This window comes from Mustela putorius, unplaced genomic scaffold (assembly GCF_011764305.1).
Source record: "Mustela putorius furo isolate JIRA1106 unplaced genomic scaffold, ASM1176430v1.1 tig00000196_pilon_pilon_pilon, whole genome shotgun sequence".
Lineage (NCBI taxonomy): Eukaryota > Metazoa > Chordata > Mammalia > Carnivora > Mustelidae > Mustela > Mustela putorius.
The window spans coordinates 6,351,950-6,372,689 of NW_025421310.1; the positions used below are offsets into that span (position 1 = coordinate 6,351,950).

At 42.9% G+C, this 20,740-nt stretch overlaps 1 protein-coding gene across 1 annotated transcript; it reads right to left on the reverse strand.

Moving 5' to 3' along the window:
- Nucleotides 1–9,498: 9,498 nt before the first annotated feature.
- LOC123391206 (zinc finger protein 708-like) lies at nucleotides 9,499–20,179 on the reverse strand. Its single transcript, XM_045077266.1, has 4 exons — nucleotides 20,156–20,179; nucleotides 19,192–19,300; nucleotides 9,994–11,704; nucleotides 9,499–9,574 (listed from the first exon to the last, which is right to left on the reverse strand). The coding sequence occupies exons 1-4, from the start codon at nucleotides 20,177–20,179 to the stop codon at nucleotides 9,499–9,501; spliced, it is 1,920 nt and encodes a 639-aa protein (XP_044933201.1).
- Between the last annotated feature and the right edge of the window lie 561 nt (nucleotides 20,180–20,740).

Consider the following 20,740-nt stretch of genomic DNA (forward strand, 5'->3'; position numbering starts at 1 on the left):
TCACAGCCACGGAGCCGGGGACTGTCCCCTCCCCGGGGTCCCCGGGCCCCAACACCCCCGCCACCACCGCACTCCTCTACCGGGCGGCGGGCCCCGGCTCCGCGTCCGGCCTCCTCTCCCGGGGCGCCCTCCTGGCCGCCCTTTCCCGCCGCAGCGCGCATGGCTTTCCTGCCAGGAGGCCAGTCACTCACCTCTCGGGACCCCAGGACTCAGGGCGTCAGGAGGGGGCGCAAGGCTGGATGTCAACTCGGGACCGCGGCTACGGGATGCCGAACCCAGACAATCCTCCGCGCAGTAAACCTCTCCCAGCAGGCACCTCGGGGCGCTCCGACTCCGGGGAGGGAGCGGCGCAGGGGTCTCTGGGAAATGTAGTTCAGCAGCCCGGGAATACGCGGAGCTGCACATGAGGCGGTCTACTTCGCCAGCATGGAACCCTACGCGGCCCACAAGGAGCTGTGCCTCACAGACTTCTGGGAAATATAGTTCAGAGCAAAGAATTGCTTGGGGATGAGAGACCAGCCCTGCTCCCAACATGCATTTCGCTCTCTTACGTAAGGGTGGCTAGCCGTCTGTGTGACGTTACTCATTGATCAGTAATTGATTTTAGAGTGATTCGGACTTGTCCTTCGTTATTTGATTAAAAAAAAAAACAAACCCCGTTTTTCTAATTCTGACATCCCTTCTACATCCATTAATATCCATTATAAGGGAAAGTAAGGCTTTCCCTTACAAAGGTGGACTATGTGGTTCTACTCTAGTATTGATCCCTTGTAAAGGCAGCATCTTTGTCTTCTTAACCCTTTTTAGAGTCATCAGTCATTTTTAAAAGCTACCTTTAGTGATGATAAGTTGTCTCTGGCTTTTTCTTGTAGGCACACTTCATTTTTCTCAGAGATTTTATTTATCTGAGAGAGTGTGTACACAAGTGGGGTGTGGGGAAGGGCAGAGGGAGAGGGAGAAGCAGGCTCTCCACCGACCAGGGAGCAGGGAGCCCCACGTGGGGCCTGATCTCAGGACTCTGGGATCATGACCTGAGCTAAAGGCAGAGGCTTAACCAACTGAGCCACCCAGGCCCCCTCTTGTAGGCTTACTTTATTCCTTCTCTGTCCCAGATGCAGAACCAGCCACTTCTCCAAAAATCCCAGGCTCCTGTTGTTTGGAAATGACATTAGAGAACACAAACTCTGTACTTTTGGGTTGACAATCCTTTTAGGTATTTCCAGTGAACAGAAGTGGGAAAAGAATCCTTGTGTTTCTATTCAAGTATTTTCAAATAAAACTTAATCTTATAGCATTGTTCCCTCATTAGGGTCCGAAGTCAAAGGCCAAAAAAGAATTCTTGAGATGTCTTTGTGCCAAAAGGTTGTTTTATTAAAACATGGGGACAGGACCCAGGGGCAGAAAGAGCTACCCTGGGGTCATGAGGAGTGGCCCATTATACACTTTCAAATTGGGAGGGGGTTAGGGATAGTACCAGTCTCTAAGAAATTTTGGAAGCAAGGTTTCCAAGGTTTCCAAGACCTTTAGTGGGCTCACTATTGTTGGGAAAAAGTTATTTATTACTAATAAAACCTGAGTCATGAGACCCTTCAGATGTATATCGGTGGATCATGTGTTTGGGGGATGATTGCCCATCTGTATCTTGAAGGGTAAATACAAAGGAAGTTTCCAATGGGATTTTTAAAAAAATATTTTATTTATTTATTTGACAGACAGAGATCACAAGTAGGCAGAGAGGCAGGCAGAGAAAGGGCCAGGGAAACAGGCTCCTTGCTGAGCAGAGAGCCTGATGTGGGGCTCGATCCCAGCACCCTGGGATCACGACCTGAGCTGAAGGCAGAGGCTTTAACCCACTGAGCCACCAGGTGCCCCTCCAATGGGATTTTTATATGCTAAAGTAGACTTACAGGATCCTGGGGGTTAAGTGACAGTTGGTTGCCTTTTGCCCTTAGCAAAGTATTAACATTGAAGCAGTTCCTAGAGGAATGTCACTCTGCTTGTTTCAAGGACTTGTCAATGGGCTGTAGGTGGTAAGGGAATTTAGTAATTTTTCTTCTTCTTGGGGCACCTGGGTGGCTCAGTGGGTTAAAGCCTCTGCTTTCAGCTCAGGTCATGATCCCAGGGTCCTGGGATCGAGCCCCGCATCGGGCTCTCTGCTCCACAGGAAGCCTGCTTCCCCCTCTCTTTCTGCCTGCCTCTCTGCCTACTTGTGATCCCTCTCTCTCTATCAAATAAATAAAATCTTAAAAAATAAAAAATAATAATTTTTCTTCTTCCTTTGTTTCCCACATCATCAACTTTATAACACAATTATTTCCTGTTACCTATAATATATACTTTCAGAATAGTAATGTCAATAGTACTATGAGTGATGTAACTAAAGAAAGTTGGAAATGTTCTCTGTAATTCCTTTTGTCTTTAGAATGGGTAAAGCCGATGGGGCACCTGGGTGGCTCAGTTGTTGAAGCACCTGACAAAGACTCAGGTCTTGATCTCAGGGTCCTGGGACTGAGTCCCATGTCAGGGCCTGTGCTTATTAGCAGGGATCTGCTTGTCTCTCTGCTCCTCCCTCTGCTCATGTTCTCTCTGTCTTGCGCGAATCAATCAATCAAATACATAAGTAAATAAAAGATTTTACTTATTTATTTGAGAAAGTGAGTGAGTGAGAGAAAGAGAGCGCAAGTAGGGTGAGAGGCAGGGAGAAAGAAGCAGACTACCTGATGAGCAGGGAGCCAGTCATGGGGCTTGATCCTCGGACTCTGGGATCATGACCGCAGCAGCCTAGGGCAGATGCTTAACCGACTGAGCCACCTAGATGCCCCTAAAATCTTAAAAAAACAAAAACAAAAACAAAAACAAAAAAAGGTAAAGTCAAGATACTGTACTGTTTCTTCATCAGTAATGAACTATGTAAAAATTGTGCTGGAATGACAAGAGTAGTTATTTGGAGAAAGATCAAATTCACTCACTATCTCAAACTATATATCAGAATAAAGTACAAATGGATCAGAGATGTAAATGTAAAAAAAAAAAAAAAGCCCCCCAAAAGCCAAAAATAGAACTATCCTAAAACTCAGCAATTACACTACTAGGTATTTATCCAAAGGATACAAAAATAGTGATTCAAAGGGACACATGCATGCCAATCTTTATAGCAGCAATGTTCATAATAGCCAAAATATTAAAAGAGCCCAGATGTCCACTGAAAGATAAATGGATAAAGAAGATATTAAATATATAATGGAATATTACTCAGCCATCAAAAAGAATGGAATCTTGACATTTGCAATGATGAAACAAGAGGGTATTATATTAGGCAAAGTAAGTCAGAGAAATACAAATACCATATGGTTTCACTCATGTGGAATTTAAGAAAAAAAAAAACAGATTAACAAAGGGGAAGGGAAGGAAAAAATAAAATACACTAAAAACAGAGAGTCAAACCATAACTCTAGGAAACAGGATTGCTGGAGAGGAGGCATATGGGGGAATAGGGTAACGGTGGTGGCCATTAAGAAGGGCACAACTGAGCACTGAGTGTTATATGCAACTGAGGAATCACTAAATTCTACCCTTGAAAATAATAACGTACTATATGTTAACTAAATTGAATTTAAATTTAATAAATTTTTAATAAAAATGTCATAGGGCACCGGGGTGGCTCAGTGGGTTGAGGCCTCTGCCTTTGGCTCAGATCATGATCCCAGGTTCCTGGGATCAAGCCTCACATCTGACTCTGCTCAGTGGGGAGCTTGCTTCCCTATCTCTCTCTGCCTGCCTCTCTGCTTACTTGTGATCTGTCTCTCTGTCAAATAAATAAATAAAAATCTTTTAAAAATGTCATAAACATGATAAAAATGTGTCCATAATATGGAAATAAGATCATTACTTTTTTTTTTTCTTTTTTAAGATTTTATTTATTTATTTGACAGAGAGATCACAAGTAGGCAGAGAGGCAGGCAGAAGCGGGGGGGAGGGGCGCGGGAAGCAGGCTACCCACTGAGCAGAAAGCCTGACATGGGACTCAATCCCAGGGCTGTGAGATCATGACCTGAGCTGAAGGCAGAGGCTCAACCTACTGAGCAACCTGGCCGCCCCAAGGAGATAATTTCTAATTCAATTCAAAACCCAGAAGTTAGTTGTAAGAGACACATCATAAAGCGTTGAAAGCAAAAGACAGAAAGAAACCGTAAAGCAGTTAGAGAAAAGACTCATCACATTGAGGGTAACAACAACAGGACAAATGCCTGGCTTTTCATAACTAATAGTTAACAAATGAAGGCAAAATCAAAGAGGAATACTATATCCAGCAAAACTGTCCTTACAAAATTAGGGCAAAATGAAGACACTTCCGGGTGTGTAATATGCAAAGAACTTTTGTAACTTATGAAGAAACCAACCCAATTAAGAAAGAAATAGGAAAAAGACTTAATAGACATGTCACCAGAGATATGTGAATGGCTCATTAGCAAATGAGAATATGCTCACCATCACCAGGCATTAGGAAAATGCAAATCAGAACCAAAATGCAATATTACACCCACTCCAATGGCTACAATACAAGAGTGAAAGCATTGTTATGAAGGCTGTGGAGAAACTGGAGGCCTAACGTATTTCTGCTCAGAATGTAAAATTGTAAAGTACTTCCTATTTTTATTTTTAATTTATTTTTAAAAAAGATTTTATTTGACAGACAGAGATCACAAGTAGGCAGAGAGGCAGGCAGAGAGAGGAGGAAGCAGGCTCCACACTGAGCAGAGAGCCTGATGCGGGGCTCAATCCCAGGACCCTGGGATCATGACCCAAGCCGAAGGCAGAGGCTTTAACCCACTGAGCCACCCAGGTGCCCCTGGAATCAAATTTAAATGAAACTTGAGGATACAGGGATAGGAAAAACAAAACAAAATGAAACAAACACAAAAACAAAACAAAAAAAACAAAACAAAACAAAAAAACAAACCCCAAACCCCAAACCCAAAACTCTTTTATGGGGAAAACCCTTTCCAGTGGGGCACTGGGGCTGTACACACTCCACTGAAAGAGAACTTTGGGTGCCTCCATTTTGACCTCAAAATTTCTGGTTGGGTTCTTCTTTCCAGCTCGAGTCTCAGCTCACATGGAAGATCCTGAGAGCAAATCAAAATCATCCTGAGGGAAACTGAAACCACCCCCTTAAGCAGTTAAGGATGGCCCTGAGCCAGCAAGTCCCCACCAACTATTGACTCACAGACACCATCACTTTTGACTTCCACTGCCTACCTGCACTACTCATCCATCCACCTTTGCCCTACATTTTCCTTAGAAACATTCTTAGAAATTCCTGGGAGTATTTTCAGTACTTTGGACACAGTTTTTGAGAGGCTACTCTGCTGTCTTCCCACTGTCCACCTCCCCGAAGCAAATCCCTTTTTCCTTTCACCGCCACTGGTTTCTCTGCCTTTCAATTTTGTCAGTGGGAATGGCAGAACCTGGTCTGTTTGGGACCCCAAAAGATGTGGATCCCAGCCCTCCACTGTGATATGGGAAACAGGCAGAAGAGAAATTATTAAATGCCTTTACTGTTTACAGCCCAATGACAAGTCCTTCAGAGAGACATTCCTCTAGGAACTCGGCTGCCTTGATGTTAACACTTCGCTAAAGGCAAAAGGCAATCCCAGCCTGACCCCCCCCTGGATCCTGCAAGTCTACTTTAACATGTAAAAATTCCTTTAGAATTTTCCCAATGCAGGGCTCAGACCTGAGCCTCAGGCAGACAATGACTGAGCCACCCAGGCGCCCCTAGAACTACACTGATCATGCTCTGAGAAAAGGGAGGAAGGTCCTGCACAGTGGGGAAACAGCTTCCCTGAAGGATCATCCAACCACACCGATCTGACCTTGACTGGGATTTTCTACCTGGGAAATGGCTTGTAAGCAACCACAGCTCATGCCTTGCTGATCTGGCCTATGCCACTGTCATAAGTCTTCTTCTAATCCCACATAATTCCATCATCCAACACCCTCTTCCATCCCTTGTCATGGATCTAGCCAGGGGAACTTACAGTAATCACTGATATCCAACAGCATTAGTCCTCAGGAAGACACAGGTCGTCGATCAAATCATCAGGATAAACCTGGACTTCCCTACTATTGAGAAACCCACATTTTCCATTTCTTTTCCCCATTACATGTATTCATCAGATGACACCAGCAGGAGCTCCTTGTGCCTTTGCAGTGACTAAAAGGAGCCACTTCTGGGTCCCTCCCAACATGGGAAATAGTTCCTCACATTTCCTTTTAATAGGTCCTGTCTTTTTGGTGAAGGATGGTGCCTTCCTCACAGTTTACTTAGACTCACATCCCACATTGTCGTGCTAAATGTCTGCATTAATACCCATTTGCTTTCTATCCGTCTAATATCAATTAAGCATTTTCTGAGGACACTATCTCAATAATATAGGCAAAAAAGAATGGTTTTAGTGCCTACATAGGTGGAAAGAAACATGACCGCAAATGCAATTGGAGCTCTGAAGATAAGGTCATAAAACAAGTAAGAGTTATTTTTCTACATCTAGGAAGTCAGTCAACTAGGGATAGTTGTCCTCCTCTACATGCTAATTCTTCAGCTTAAATATTTTCCGTCTCTTCCCTGGGCTACCTCATCACGTCTATTGGGATAGAGGTCTCCTTCTTATGGGGTATCTATGACACACATAGGATGGTCATATGCGCATGTGCACCTCATAGACACATCAAAACAGCACTCAATGTAGGATGTGGGGCACATACCTTCATTTAGGGCCATGGTGCAGTGCTACAGAGTCCCAAGTCTAAGTCCAGAATATGCCACTCCGACAAAAACAGATTTAGAGAAGTGCTGTGGGAGAGGGAGTCTTCTTTATAAGACATGGGAAGGAAAGCACTGGGAGAAAGGAGAGATGGTGGCTTACAAGGACAGTGCAGATGTCATATGAGATGTTCCACTAACCTGTCACCCTGCAGCATGCTGACTGTGGAATGCACTAGTTTTCCATTTATTTTCCCCATTACATGTATTCATCAGATAACACCAGCAAGAGCTCCTTGTGCCTTTGCAGTGACTAAAAGGAGCCACTTCTGGGTCCCTCCCAGAAGTGGGAGGTCCCTGTAAAACTGCTGGCTACACAAAATCAATGCCAAGTAGCGGTATCATGGAGTACATGAGCTCAAACATGAACAGTATCTCTCTGTTACACACCTCGGTAATACACGCACTATAATATCATTGTATTCACAAAGAGGAGAAAATCACATCATAGACTACGGGAAAACATAATCACACAACCCTTCAACCTTCAGACCACTGGGAAAATGCATTCCTAGGTTTACTGTTCTACTCCAGAATCAAACAGGTGATTGATTCAATCAGCTCCCTACAACTCTCAATGAGATAGATGAACACTAGACATAGGATAACATATCATTCATGACACATCCATATCCGTATGTTGAAAACCAGTATTTTATTAGTGAAAATGTATTATGTTCACACATACACTAAGTTATGCTTTTAAAATCCACTCTATTGTTGACATCCGAAATACAGAATACACATGTGCAAAAGCATTCGAGTGTTGCAAGAAAGACACGGAGTACCTATTTCCAAAAATTTCACGACAGAGGTACACTCCTCAGAAATGTGTATGTTCAATGGTATGGCATTGGAAGAAAGCATTAGCTACCCTCTTTCAGTCATCTCTCAGGATCTCCTCATTTAACCATATCCAGTCATACTCAGTAACGATTGCACATAGGAAGATACATTCATAGTTTACTGCACAGATACCTCTTTTTCCTTGAAGAACAATTTAGGAAAAGCTCCTATTTCTAATGTTCAGGAAGTTCTTTAGTTTCAGTACATCCAGGAAGTGTGTGCTCTGAACACCTATCCCATGGACTGTCGTATCAGTGTTGTAATTCTAAACACCATCTCCACAGAGATGTACCTCATATGTTGTATATCATATGGTCCTCTTGCATGGAAAATTAGGTACGCCATGAGTCCCACTTAATGGAGCAGGACATCTAATATCTTTGATGTAGCAACATGGATGTTCTTACACACCCACGAGGAACAGAGAAATTTTACGGAGTGATTTCAGAAGAAATACATTAATATAGTTGGTCACAAATCTCAAATAGGGTTATTGTAAAAATTTAAAAAATACTGAAATCTATATATATACACACACACACACACACATACAAGTCCACCCACTAAATCTGTTCAACAGACTACCATATACATTTTCTAAGTGTACAGGTCTGGTGTGTATGTATGTATGTATGTATATATATATATATATATATGTATGTATATGTATATATATATACACACACACACACTCTTATACAAGTCCACCCACTAAATCTTTTCAACAGACTACCATATACATTTTCTCAGTGTTCAGGTCTGATTTCTCCTTATAATCACTATTTTCATGCAGAGTAATGTCTGAGTAGGGTCAATAATGTATTCTATTGGCTTGATTTCCGTAACATTCATTGGCATCTGATGTTCAATTCAATAGTTTTCTAAACATTGCTAACTTTCAATGGACTTTCCTTAATGCACTCTCTGGTGTGTGTTCCAGTGTATACTAAAATGAAGGCCTCTCCACATTCACGATGTTCCAAGGGTTTGAATCTAGTGAGCATTTTGACATATTGTGTAAGGACTAAATTCCAGTTACAGGCTTGGCCACTTTCTTTACATCTCACACTTTCACTCCTGTATGAAACCAACGATGTGAAGAAAGTTGGGAGTCCCACTGAGAGGTCAGACACATTCTTAGTATTTGTACACTTACTCTCCTATTTAAAATCTCTTATATGGAGTGAGGAGGGAACATTCCTTAGGCACTCTCTCACATTCATTAAATCCGTAATTTTCTCTGCAGGGTGAATTCTGTGATGTGCAGTAAGGGTTGTGTGCCTGCTAGAGGTTTGGCCACATTATTCATTCGGTGTCTTTCCAGTTATAAATTCTGTTTGGAAGGTGTGCATGCTGGAAAAAGGCCTTGCTACACTGGTTATATTTGTGAGGTTATTGTCCAATATGAATTCTCCTGTAGGCCTGAATCGGTGAGCACTCTTTAACCAATTTTGCTCACATTCTCTTTTTCTTTCATTCTTCACTATATTATTTATTTGACAGAGAGATGGAGAGAGAGCCCAAGTAGAGAGGATGTCAGGCAGGGGGAGAGGGAGAAGCATGCTGCCCGCTGAGCAGGGAGCCCGATGCAGAGCTGAATCCCGGGACCCTGGGATCATGACCTGAGCCAAAGGAAGCCGCATAACCTCCTGAGCCACCCATGTGCCCCTGTTCTTACATTCTACACACTGGTAAACCTTCTATCTAGTATGAATATTATTTTTAGTGAGGACCAAGTGCCTGAATAGGCCTAACAACATTCTTGATGTTGGTAATGTTTCTCTCCAGGAAGAATTCTCTGATTCTCAGTAACACTTGACCTCCAGTTAAAGGCCTTGACATTCATGACATTTGCCTGGTTTCTGTCCAGTATGAATTCTGTGATGTCGAGTAAGAGTTGAGCTATGTATAAAGACCTTGCTACATTCTTGACATTGGTAATGTTTCTCTCCAGTATGAATTTTGTACTGCTGAGTAAGACCTGAGCTTTGGTTAAAGGCCTCCACAGTCTTGATATTGGTAAGATGTCTTTCCATCACAAAATCTCTGATGCACACTAAGCCTTGAGTGCCAGTTAAGAGGCCGTGCCACATTTTTGGAATTCATAGGGTTATGCTCTTGTATGAGTTCTACTATGTCGACTGAGGTGCAGAGTTCACCTTGAAGGCCTTGCCACATTCGTGACATTGGTAAGGTTCCTCTCCAGTATGAGTTCTGTAATGTTCAGTAAGAGCTGAGCTGTCCCTAAAGGGCTAGCCACATTCTTCACATGGTAACATTATTCTCCACAATGAAAACTGTAATGGTAAGTTAGACCTGACCTCCTGCTAAAGGCCTTGCCACATTTTTGACATTGGTAAGGTTTCTCTCCAGTATGAATTCTGTGATGTCGTATAAGCGTTGAGCTGTTGTTAAAGGCCTTGCCACATTCTTGACATTGGTAAAGTTTTTCTTCATTATGAATGTTTTGATGTTGATAAAGATATGACCTCCACTTAAAGGCCTTGCCACATTCTTGACATTGGTATGGTTTCTCTACACTATGAATCTTGTGATGCCGAGAAAAACTTGACCTCCAAGTAAAAGCCTTGCCACATTCTTGACATTGGTAAGGTTTCCTTCCAGTATGGATTCTATGATGTTGAGAAAGGTGTGAAAGGCAGTTATAAACCTTGCCACATTTTTGACATTGGTAAGGTTTCTCTCCAGTATGAATTCTGTGATGTTCAGCAAGAGATGACCGCTGGTTAAAGCTTTTGCCACATTCCTGACATTGGTAAGGTTTCTCTCCAGTATGAATTCTGTGATGTTGAGTAAGGGATGACCTCTGGTTAAAGCTCTTACCACATTCTTGACATTGGTAAGGTTTCTCTCCAGTATGAATTCTGTGATGTTGAATAAGGGTTGAGCTGTGGTTAAAGCTCTTGCCACATTGTTGACACTGGTAAGGTTTATTTCCACTATGAATTCTGTGATGTTGAATAAGTTTTGAGCATGATGTAAATGCTTTGGCACATTCATTACAGTTGCAATTTTTCCCTGCAGTATGAATTTGGTGCTGTCTATTAAGACTTGAGTGATTGTTAAAAGCCTTGCCACATTCTTGACATTCGCAGGGGTTCTCTCCAGAATAGATCTGTGAATGTCCATTTATTGATGAACAGTCCTTAAAGCTTTGATTGCCTTCTTCACATTTGTATACTTTTTCTCCAGTATGCATTCGCTGATGTTGAGATAGTGTTGAGTGGCAGTCAAAGGATTTACCACATTCCTTAAAAATATAAGTTTCTCTTCCCATAGGGATTATCTCATTGATGTTTAGGCTTGATGACTGACTAAACATGGTCCCTGGTTTATTATATCTGAATGGGCCTTTTCCCTCATGAATTCTCTGATGATCAGCAACACTGGAGGACTGGTTACGAGCTGTCTCACATTCATTATCCTTGTGAGGACTGTCTCCTGAAGGGAGTATACTGAGGTTAGGGCTTGGATGAAAGCCTTCCCCACATTTATCACATTCATGATGGTGCTCAGCAAACCTAGCCCTGACACATCTGTGAACTCTGGAGCCCTGGTCCAATGTTTTCTCAGATTCAGTGCATTGAGTAATTCTGTCTCCAGTGAAAAGCCTCTGGTCATACTGTTGGGTCGACTCCTCAGTGAAGTCCCTCTCAAATGGATCCCACTGAGGACTTTGTTCTTCATTTCTAAATCTCTGATTTAAGGTCTGGCCAATCCTATCTTCCAAATGGCTCAAATCATTATTTTCAGCATGAACTCGGTTACTTTCCAGATGTTCCAAATGGTCTGTCAACAAATAGCTATGGTTGAATATTTGATTGGAGCTTGTACTGACAGAGACCCACTGCTCTGCAGAAACAGTTGACTTAAAAAGGGAGGTCTTCCACAGCGGTTTATATCCTTCACCATTTGGGCCAGTGAGAGTCTCATTAAGGGCAATTGCCTTGGTTTGGGTGTATCGTCCAGGATTTCTTTGATGCCCGTCACCATCCCCATCATTGTCCCAGTCTGTACATGAGTGTAAAATCTCAACAGCACTATCTTTGTATCTGTGCGTTGACCCGTTCTATTAAGAACCTTCTCTGCTCTGCTGTAGCAGGAAAATCGGGGTCTCATGTGAAGACAGAGCTGAAAGATACCAAATAAGAGTAAAACCACTGCACTTACTACATTCAGAAGAATATATTGATGACTTCAAATGCAGAAGCACCAAGTCACTCAGACAATGACAGAAAGATGGCTGAGAAAGAGTCATCAGGACCTCATATCCCCATGGATATGCAACATGGTACACAACATACTGACCATATATCCTAACAGATAATTCTGTGATATGGTCCCAGTGTAGCAGAAATCACTTTCCTCTAACAATCACAGAAAGGATCATATGAGCTCTAAGTTAGCAGAAGAATGGAAGATATGGAAAACAGAAAACTGAACTGAATCAAAGAGAGTACAGTAAAAATAGGAACATATCAAGCACAGGAAGAGTTGTTTGGCAGAAAAGACCAACAACACTGACAGCCCATGAAGTAAGTGAAGAGTAACAGAAAAAAGACTGAGTGACAAGTGAGGAAGTGAAAGAGGACAAAGTATAACTGATTGTAGGAATAAAATTTTAAGAGGCAACAATATCTGAGGGGGGGGGAAATCACAAGATTTTGGGTGGGAGCTACAGAAAGAGGGAATCACATGTAGGCATCACACTGAATACACAGTGTGACTTGAGCCTACATCACAGGAACCTGAGATCTGAGCAGAAATCAAGAGTCGGAACTTACCCAAGTGAGCCACCAAGCACCCAATTATTTTTTAACTCTTATCTCTGTGGTAAAGTTCTCACTATTGTTTTCTCAGACCTTCAGTATCTTTATGGTTTCCCAACCTTAAATTCTCCATCAAGCTCCTTACTACTGTTTTCATTGTATGTCTGTCTTATCTGCTGGTTTTCTTTGGGATAAATTCTTTCATCTCGGCATTTCTCTAAGTCTCTACTTTCCACTGTCCATTAGAAAAGCCAGTGATGTGTCCTATTGTATCCTTCAGACCAGTGGTCTGCAAGGGCTCTCCTTGCCTGCTACAGGCAGTGTTTGGTCCCTGGCCTGAATGTGGCCAGTTTGAACTAGGTCAGCTCTGCTCTGATTGTGAAAGGAGACCTCACATCAACTCCACCAGGACTGCAGCCCTGCAGCTCAGGAGATGTGATGTGGGCAGGGGCTGACCTTGCTGAGCCTGAGGAAAGCCTCACTGAGAAGAGCAGTCCCCTCAGATCACAGGGGGTGGGGACTGGTGCAAGCAAGGCAGACAGCCAATATCCTCACTGAGTTGGCTTTGCTTTATGCTACAGGAGAGGGCTCCCATGTTTTGGAAGTCACATGTCACTGAATGTTTCCTCTCAGGAATGTGCTCCTAGACTACTGAATACTCTCCCCACTGTGAACCCCAGGTGTTCTCCAGATGACTGTTTCCACACTCAGTGCCCCCAGGTTGTTTGCCAGCCTTCTCTCCAGGAGCACCCCAGTGCCCTCCTGGTTCTCTCCCATCCAAAGCTGCTGACCATTAAACCTCCAGACTTTAAGATGTGCTGGTTCCAAGAACTCAAGAAATTCAGCCCTTCTCCCTCTCCAAGCCAATGGCTTTGGGAAACCTCCTTAGGTCCTCTGTCATGACACCTACTGCACAACCGGGGTTCCCTTCTGGCCACAATGCTATACTCCTTTCCTCCCTAAACTATGTCTCCACACTATCTGCCATCTTCCATGTGGCCTCTTCTCTCCTCTTACTTGGGGAGTTTCTCCTATCACTCTTCAGCCCAATGTCTGAGGCATTTAGGAAGACCTGATAGTTGCATAGTGGTGCTCATAAAAGGACACATGAGTCTAGGACCCTCCTACGCCACTGCCATTTCTTCTCCTCGAAATCCTTATTGTTTTAACCCTGTTAAAACTCATATGGATTTTATAAAGCTGGTACAAAAACCAACACATAAAAATTAGTTTTTTCTACACAACAAAGAACAATTCCCAAAACAGAGACATCATACATTTACAGCAAATGCCCGCACCCCCCTCCCAATAAATGCTTCCAATTTAACATAATGGTAGAGGTCAAACCACAAACGATGGAAAGTGCGATAGACTGTGCAGGAATCAAAAGATGAATAAGTAGGAAACCTAGCTATATTCTTTAAATGGAATAATTGACACAATAAATCCTGAAGGGATCTATAGAAAATGTAATCTCTGCCAAAACTCCAATACCATTTTTGCACAAAGATCAAAATCCATCCTTTTGTTATAACCCACACCCAAAATAATCTGGGAAATAAAGAGCATATATTCTGATTTAAGACATACAACAAGTCGGGGCGCCTGGGAGGCTCAGTGGATTAAGCCGCTGCCTTCGGCTCAGGTCATGATCTCAGTGTCCTGGAATCGAGCCCCGCATGGGGCTCTTTGCTCAGTGGGAGCCTGCTTCTCTCTCTCTCTCTCTGCCTGACTTTCCACCGACTTGTGATCTCTCTCTCTGTCAAATAAATAAATAAAATCTAAAAAAAAAAAAAAAGACATACAACAAGGCACAGTTATCAAACTAATGTCCTACAGACATGACGTCAGGAGTAGAATAAAGAGTCTGGCTGAGCTAGATGTGCACGTCTCCAACGTTAATGTGTATGACAATGGACTGAAGATCCTGTTAAAATTCATACTCCCATTTGGATGTTTGGGTAGCATCTGAGTTTCTACTTTTCACAAACGTGCCACCTGATCAACAATGCATGCTCCGCTCGAAATTCCAGGACTGAATCACGATAGTTTCAAAGGTTCCTAAAAAGGGGGCAGAGCATACAGGTGAGTATGCAGTCCTTCGCTTCCCTTCACTCTTCATTGAAACCAACCCTACTCCTGCATAACAAACTTAACCCAATCACTCCTCTCTGCACTTCTTATTTTTTTTTCTTCAATTTTCCATGCCACCATACTCATGGAAACAGCTCCCTCCTTCACAAGAAATGCAGGTACAATCTGCTTCTGGCTGCAATGCTAGATTTTGTAGCTTGAACCTCACTGCATCCGTGGCCTTTATCAATTTCAAGTTTCCCCTGCATTTCTACTAATACCCATGGATTCAGGCTACAGGATCACTTCTTTGAAACTAGGCTTCCTTCTGAAAACTGACTTTGCCTAAAATGAGCAGTTCTACAAACTCGTTGCACTTTCTGGTCTTCCCCGAGGAATATACCTCCAAAGAAAAGCCTTCCTGATGTTCCTCAGTGGTGAGAGGAGGGAGACCACACTCAAGGAAATGGAGTTAAGAAGCTCTCACAGGAATAACTGTCCTTCCATGTACACCCTGGGCTGCTCTTCCTGGGCTGCCTGTGAGGACTACAGCTCTTCTTGTTCTTCCAGTTCCCTTCTTTGCTCTGCTGGGCACATGCTTCTCTTTCCCTGTCCCTTCCCTTCTACACTGAGGAATGTTTATCTCCACTGTGATACAGATCAGTTTGCTTTCCTAGCACTTTATCCTACTGTGAGTACTTAGGATTAGCTTCTTTGGAAGAGTAGGGTTAGTTTTCTTTCCCTGCAAATTCTTAAGACACTACTTTAATCTACGTATGTATATGCTTCTTGATATCCATCTTGATTTCCTTTATATTAATATATACTTTACAATGTTCCATTACATTACGTGTACAACATGCGGATTCAACAACTCTATAGGTGCTACTATACTCACCAATAGTAGCTAATATCTGGCACCATAAAATACTATGGGAAAACCATTGGAGGAGGTCCCTGTATTCTTTTCACTCCATGGAAGCCTGTACTTCCCATTCCCACTTCCTCATGTTGCCCATCATCCTTCTCCATTCCACACTGGTAACATTCAGGCTATTCATTGTATTTGTATCTCTTTCAGCTTTTTTCATTGTCTTGTCATTTCTGATAATGTGGTTTGACCCAGAAGGTGTTATGCGATGTGAACTAAGTGACATACAAATACTATATGTATTCACTTATGTGTACAACCAAAACAACAACTTAAATGAATAAACAAGAAACAGACCTATGAATGTCTATTTTGTTTTGAATAAAGTCCATGGATAATCTCAATAAATATAAAAATTCCAAGATGACATGCATTCTGTCCTGTAACCCATTGGTCTGTAACAGTGTTCCAATATGGGCAGAAGCCAAGAGGTTCCCAGGTCAAAGTCCAAGTGTCTTATGGCTCACGACACAGCATACATCATAAATGTCTTCATCACACTAATTCCGCTGGCCAGCCACCCACCCCCAACTCATACAGGGACACGCTGCACATGCGGTGGGTTTGTTTTGGACACTCTGAGCACAGGAAACCCCAGTATCTTCAAGGTACATCTAGCTTGTATGCCCAATCCTTGGCCATGAAAATAGACCATCTGTTTTCCAGTACAATAAACTCACCTGTCCTCGACCCAAGATCAAGATGCTATCACTACACTACCAAGCTTTCTTATACGCAAATATGAGTGGAATGACCATTATAACTAAAATGTCCATCAAGGAAACGCTCATGCAGATCACGAGGTCATTACATGACTTCAAGGAAGAGTGACATTGCTGTATAAGGCACATGTATGATTTGGCTCAGATATCTACCACAGTACAGGTACATTTTCCTTCATGATATTTTGCTGCTCACCTGGCATTGCTATACAGTCTATACAGTTACTTGCAGGGTAGATGCCAAAATCAATGTACCTGGAAGGTTTGACTTTGAGATCTTCCAGGCATCCGTCCTAGGGCCAACTGCAAAGACCTGGAAGACGCACACCGTACCACCAAAGACACATCCCTGGCCACACTTTGAACCTAACAAAGTAGCATTCATCCAAAGTCAGGGTAAAAATCTTTCACCCAAAACCTTTCGGTGTGGGTGGGAGTCTATTACAGACAATGTCCACTGATTGCCTATTCCCCTGTTTAGATAAACCTACCTGGCTAAGGGGAATTGTCAGCACCTGTGACTGACTTGAGTGTCCAGCCAATGCTTTGAACAAGAACATTCTCTGTTCTCTGTCTGGATAGCTATGCACGTTCTAAGTCACTTCCCATGGTTGATGCTAGCCTCCATTCCTGGACCACTAGAAGCCTGAACAGAGACCCTAGACAACCTGAGAGCCTCTCTTATAGGCTCCTGTCCAGCAACAGAAAATGGCCTTCGGTCCAGCCACATGTTCAGTATCACTTCTGGCCCTGGCTGATCACGGAGTTGGAGGTTTTGGAGGCACTCAGGAGTCCACGTGTGTCCATGGACAGATGTCTAGCCCTCTGTGCAGAAAGAGAGTAAGTTTATATTCAAAATGATTGTGCATGGTTTACACCAGAATTTTCAGAGGTCCATGGGATACCTCTAGAAGGAATGCCAAACAGTTGGCTACATACAGATGATAGAGTATAAAACCACTCATACTTGCCTTCCTGCCATTTCAGGAAAGGAGAAGGCACAGATACAAGAGTGAACAGGATTCCACAGGATTCCAATGAAAATTGGCATCAGACAGATACTTCCCTATTTCAAATGCACACAGGGTATTTTTTCTTTTTACAAGGTGCACTATTGCCATTCAGAGACAATTCCATATGAAACATGACTTATGGGCTACTTTTTAATCATTAAAAAAAATCCAAAATATTCACTAGCATCTGACACGATCCTCTGTATACTGCATACAATGTATGTCCCACGGTTACTGAATCTGCTCTTAATGTATTCAATGCTCTGGATTCTATGGGTTAGGGCTAATACTATTCTCCTTGAACTGGAAGACATGATTTATTTGTTCATTTATTGATTTTGAAAGAAATGATGTAGATAAAGAAAGGCAGAGTCAGGGTTTGAATCTGGCTGACCTACGTAGGAACATGAGGCACACGGGACAGAGAAGGAGGAGGCCCTTCTAGAAGATGACCCGGGTTTAGATTCTCTTTCCTCCTTGATACACAATAATATGGTTCATCCAGCTGTCCGCACCTAGAACAGCTTCCCTGAACGGACACTTCAAAGTCAACATTCCAGCCCATACCACACATATGGAGCCTGAGTGGTTTCCTGGTTGACTCCTCCATTATCAAAGGTCAGGCATCCAAAGTGCAATACAGGAAAGGCCCAACACACAGGAGTCCAGGTTCACACCTGGAGAATCAAGACGACACACCTGAGTATCTCACTACATTACTCAAGGGCTACCTTTCCTGAAGAACCCAACTATGAACGTGTCCCCAGATATAGGTTCTCAAGGTCTAGTCCCTAGAAAGCCACCTGAGACTGGGTAAGAAAGGAAAGGTGGGGGGCTGCACCCCAGAGCTACTGACATGGTAATGTAAGGCTGGGCACAGTGATCCAAATTTACAAGTATTCCCAGTGATTCTGACCCAGACAAAACTTGACAACCTTTGCAGGAACTAAGTTACAACTATATCCTGAGTTATCCCCACAGAGGTCACTCTCACAACCCCTCCATGCTTGTGGTCATGTTCGTGTTGGGACACACACACATACATACAACATACACACATACACATTTTCCTTCACTCATTAATAAATCTGACTCTATCAGATTTATCTATAACAGAATCTATCTTGGCTTTCTCTTCTTCCATCTCTTTTTTCTCCCCCGTCCTTCAGCTTGCTGAGATCACCCCGGATACACTTTTGATCATGTTCCTCAATGAAAGCAATCCCAATTTAGGTGAATGGGAACAGGAGTTCTGGGGTCACTCAGTTGGTTAAGTGCCCACTCTTCATTACAGCTCCGTTCCTGATGTCAGGATTGGGTTAGATCACGTGATCAGTTCTCCTCTCAGCAGCGAGTCTGCTTCAGGATTCTCTCTGTGCCTTCACTCTACTCACTAGTGTGCTCTAACATAAATAATGCTTTAAAAAAAAAAAAGTGGGGCTCCTGGGTGCTTAGTGGGTTAAACTTCCAACTCATTTCAGATCAGGTCATGATCTCAGTCTCAGGGTCCTGAGATCCAGCCCTGTGTCAGGCCTCAAGCTCACTAGGGAGTCACTTTGAGATTCTCTCTCCCTCTCCCTCTGCCCTGCCCCTGCCTCTCACCTGAGCTTTCTGTAACATAAATGAATATATTTTATTTTAAACTAATCTGGAACTTATGTAAATACTTTTTTAAGTATTAAAAGTATTTTAAGTATTAAGTTAAGAAATGCATGAAAGACATTAATACATGTTATGGATTATATAGTGCTGAATATAGTATTCTCATGATATATCTCTATTTGACTATTTTTATTGGACGATCAGAAAGAATTGTAGGCTTAAGCAGGTCTCCATCATCATGCCAATGCATGCAGCAGAAAATCCCATGCACTCAGATTAAGGGCACTCTCAATTTTAGGGTTTCTTTGAAACAGCTAGTCAGTTTCAGGGCAAAGTGTCATCACCCTTTGTGCCAGACACTGTGAAAGAATTCAAACAAGACATTCACAAACATCTTCCACGTCCACCTCTGCTACAATTGTGTGTTTCAATGTAGACTGGCCCTTGTGACAGTTCTGGTCAGTAGAGAGAGTGGTGCCTTGGGGAGGATGGTTTCCCTGAATGGGAACAGAAATGGTTCAAATCAAATCCCCTATGTCCTGTCAGGTTTACACCATCTCCTTTGCTACAAGAAACATGGATTGGTCCCCAGTGCTGGGCAGTTATCCTGGGACCAAGAAAATTCAAGTATAAGCACTATGGCCAGGGGTGGACAATCCCAGAAAGAAGACATGTAAAATTCAGATTATACTCGAGGTTATCTGGGCTGTTTCAGAAGACCTGAGCATGTACCAACACACTGGATATGTAAATATGCAAATAGCCACCTTCTTTTCTGCATGTACACAACAGGCTTTCATGGTACTGCTGACCATAGGAGAACAGCTACTGAAAAATCTATCATCCTTCAACTGATCCCATGTTCAATATGAGCGTACCATGCTACCCTAACTCGAATGTTACTCCTGGATGAGAACTATGTTGGGTTATATTCCTGGGATACCAATGCTTTGTGAAACCGCAACACACACCTGGCTGGTTCTCACCGGTAGTGTCCAGCAGCCTTCTTCGTCTTCAACATCTACTCTGTCATGTGACATCTTTAAGCTATGCCCACCATGTTTAAATCAACTAATACCCCCTCTCCACACACTCCATGCATCTGGGCCTCAGAGAGTACAATTATCTCTGGCATCCAATAGCAACTGGTCCTCAAGACCAGCAGGGAATACATTACATCATGAGAAAAGCATCGGACATCCCAGACAGCCACATTTCCCAGGAGTGCTTCTCTTTCCCATTAGCTCATCACGAGTAGCTTCCTAAGGCCTTGCAGTGACCAAAGAGACCTCTCTACCAGATCTCTGCTCACATTTCAAGAGTTCACCATATTTCATTTCCATAGCACTTACCTTCCTCTCAAACTGTCGCAACATCATGTTTTATTTGTCCTCCCAATTTCCAGTGCCAAGTGCCTAAACTAATTCTGTGGCCTAGTGATGGTTTTTTGCTTTTCTTCCAGTGTAGTGGTGAGGACACTGTATTTAAAACAGACATACAGCCTCACGTGGTCCCGTTATCAACCATTTACAGTGGCATTAGAAAACTCCAAGCTAGTCCTTAGGCTAGGCAAGGGCCTGCCTGGCTTAGGTGGGAGGGGGAGTGCAGTGACAACGAGGTTTCCAGAACACAGGAGGAAAGTCAGCTGTGATGCCTCCACTCCTGAAATAGAGATGAGACAGAAGAAGAGGACAACATTTGGGAAGAAAGGAAGTTACCTTTCTAGATTCAGAGTCAGTAGTGTAGCCTTGGACAGGGGTCCTCTCCCCAGATGAAGAATCCAAGCCAATGTTTCAGCTTAGATCTGTCTCATCTCTTCTGATGGGCTGCTCCATCACTCCTAACAGAATGCTGTGTTCTGTTTAAGTTAGAACAACTACTCAGCACCCAGTCCTATCCCATCTTTGTTTCCTTCAAGGAAGTGTTAAAAAACAAAA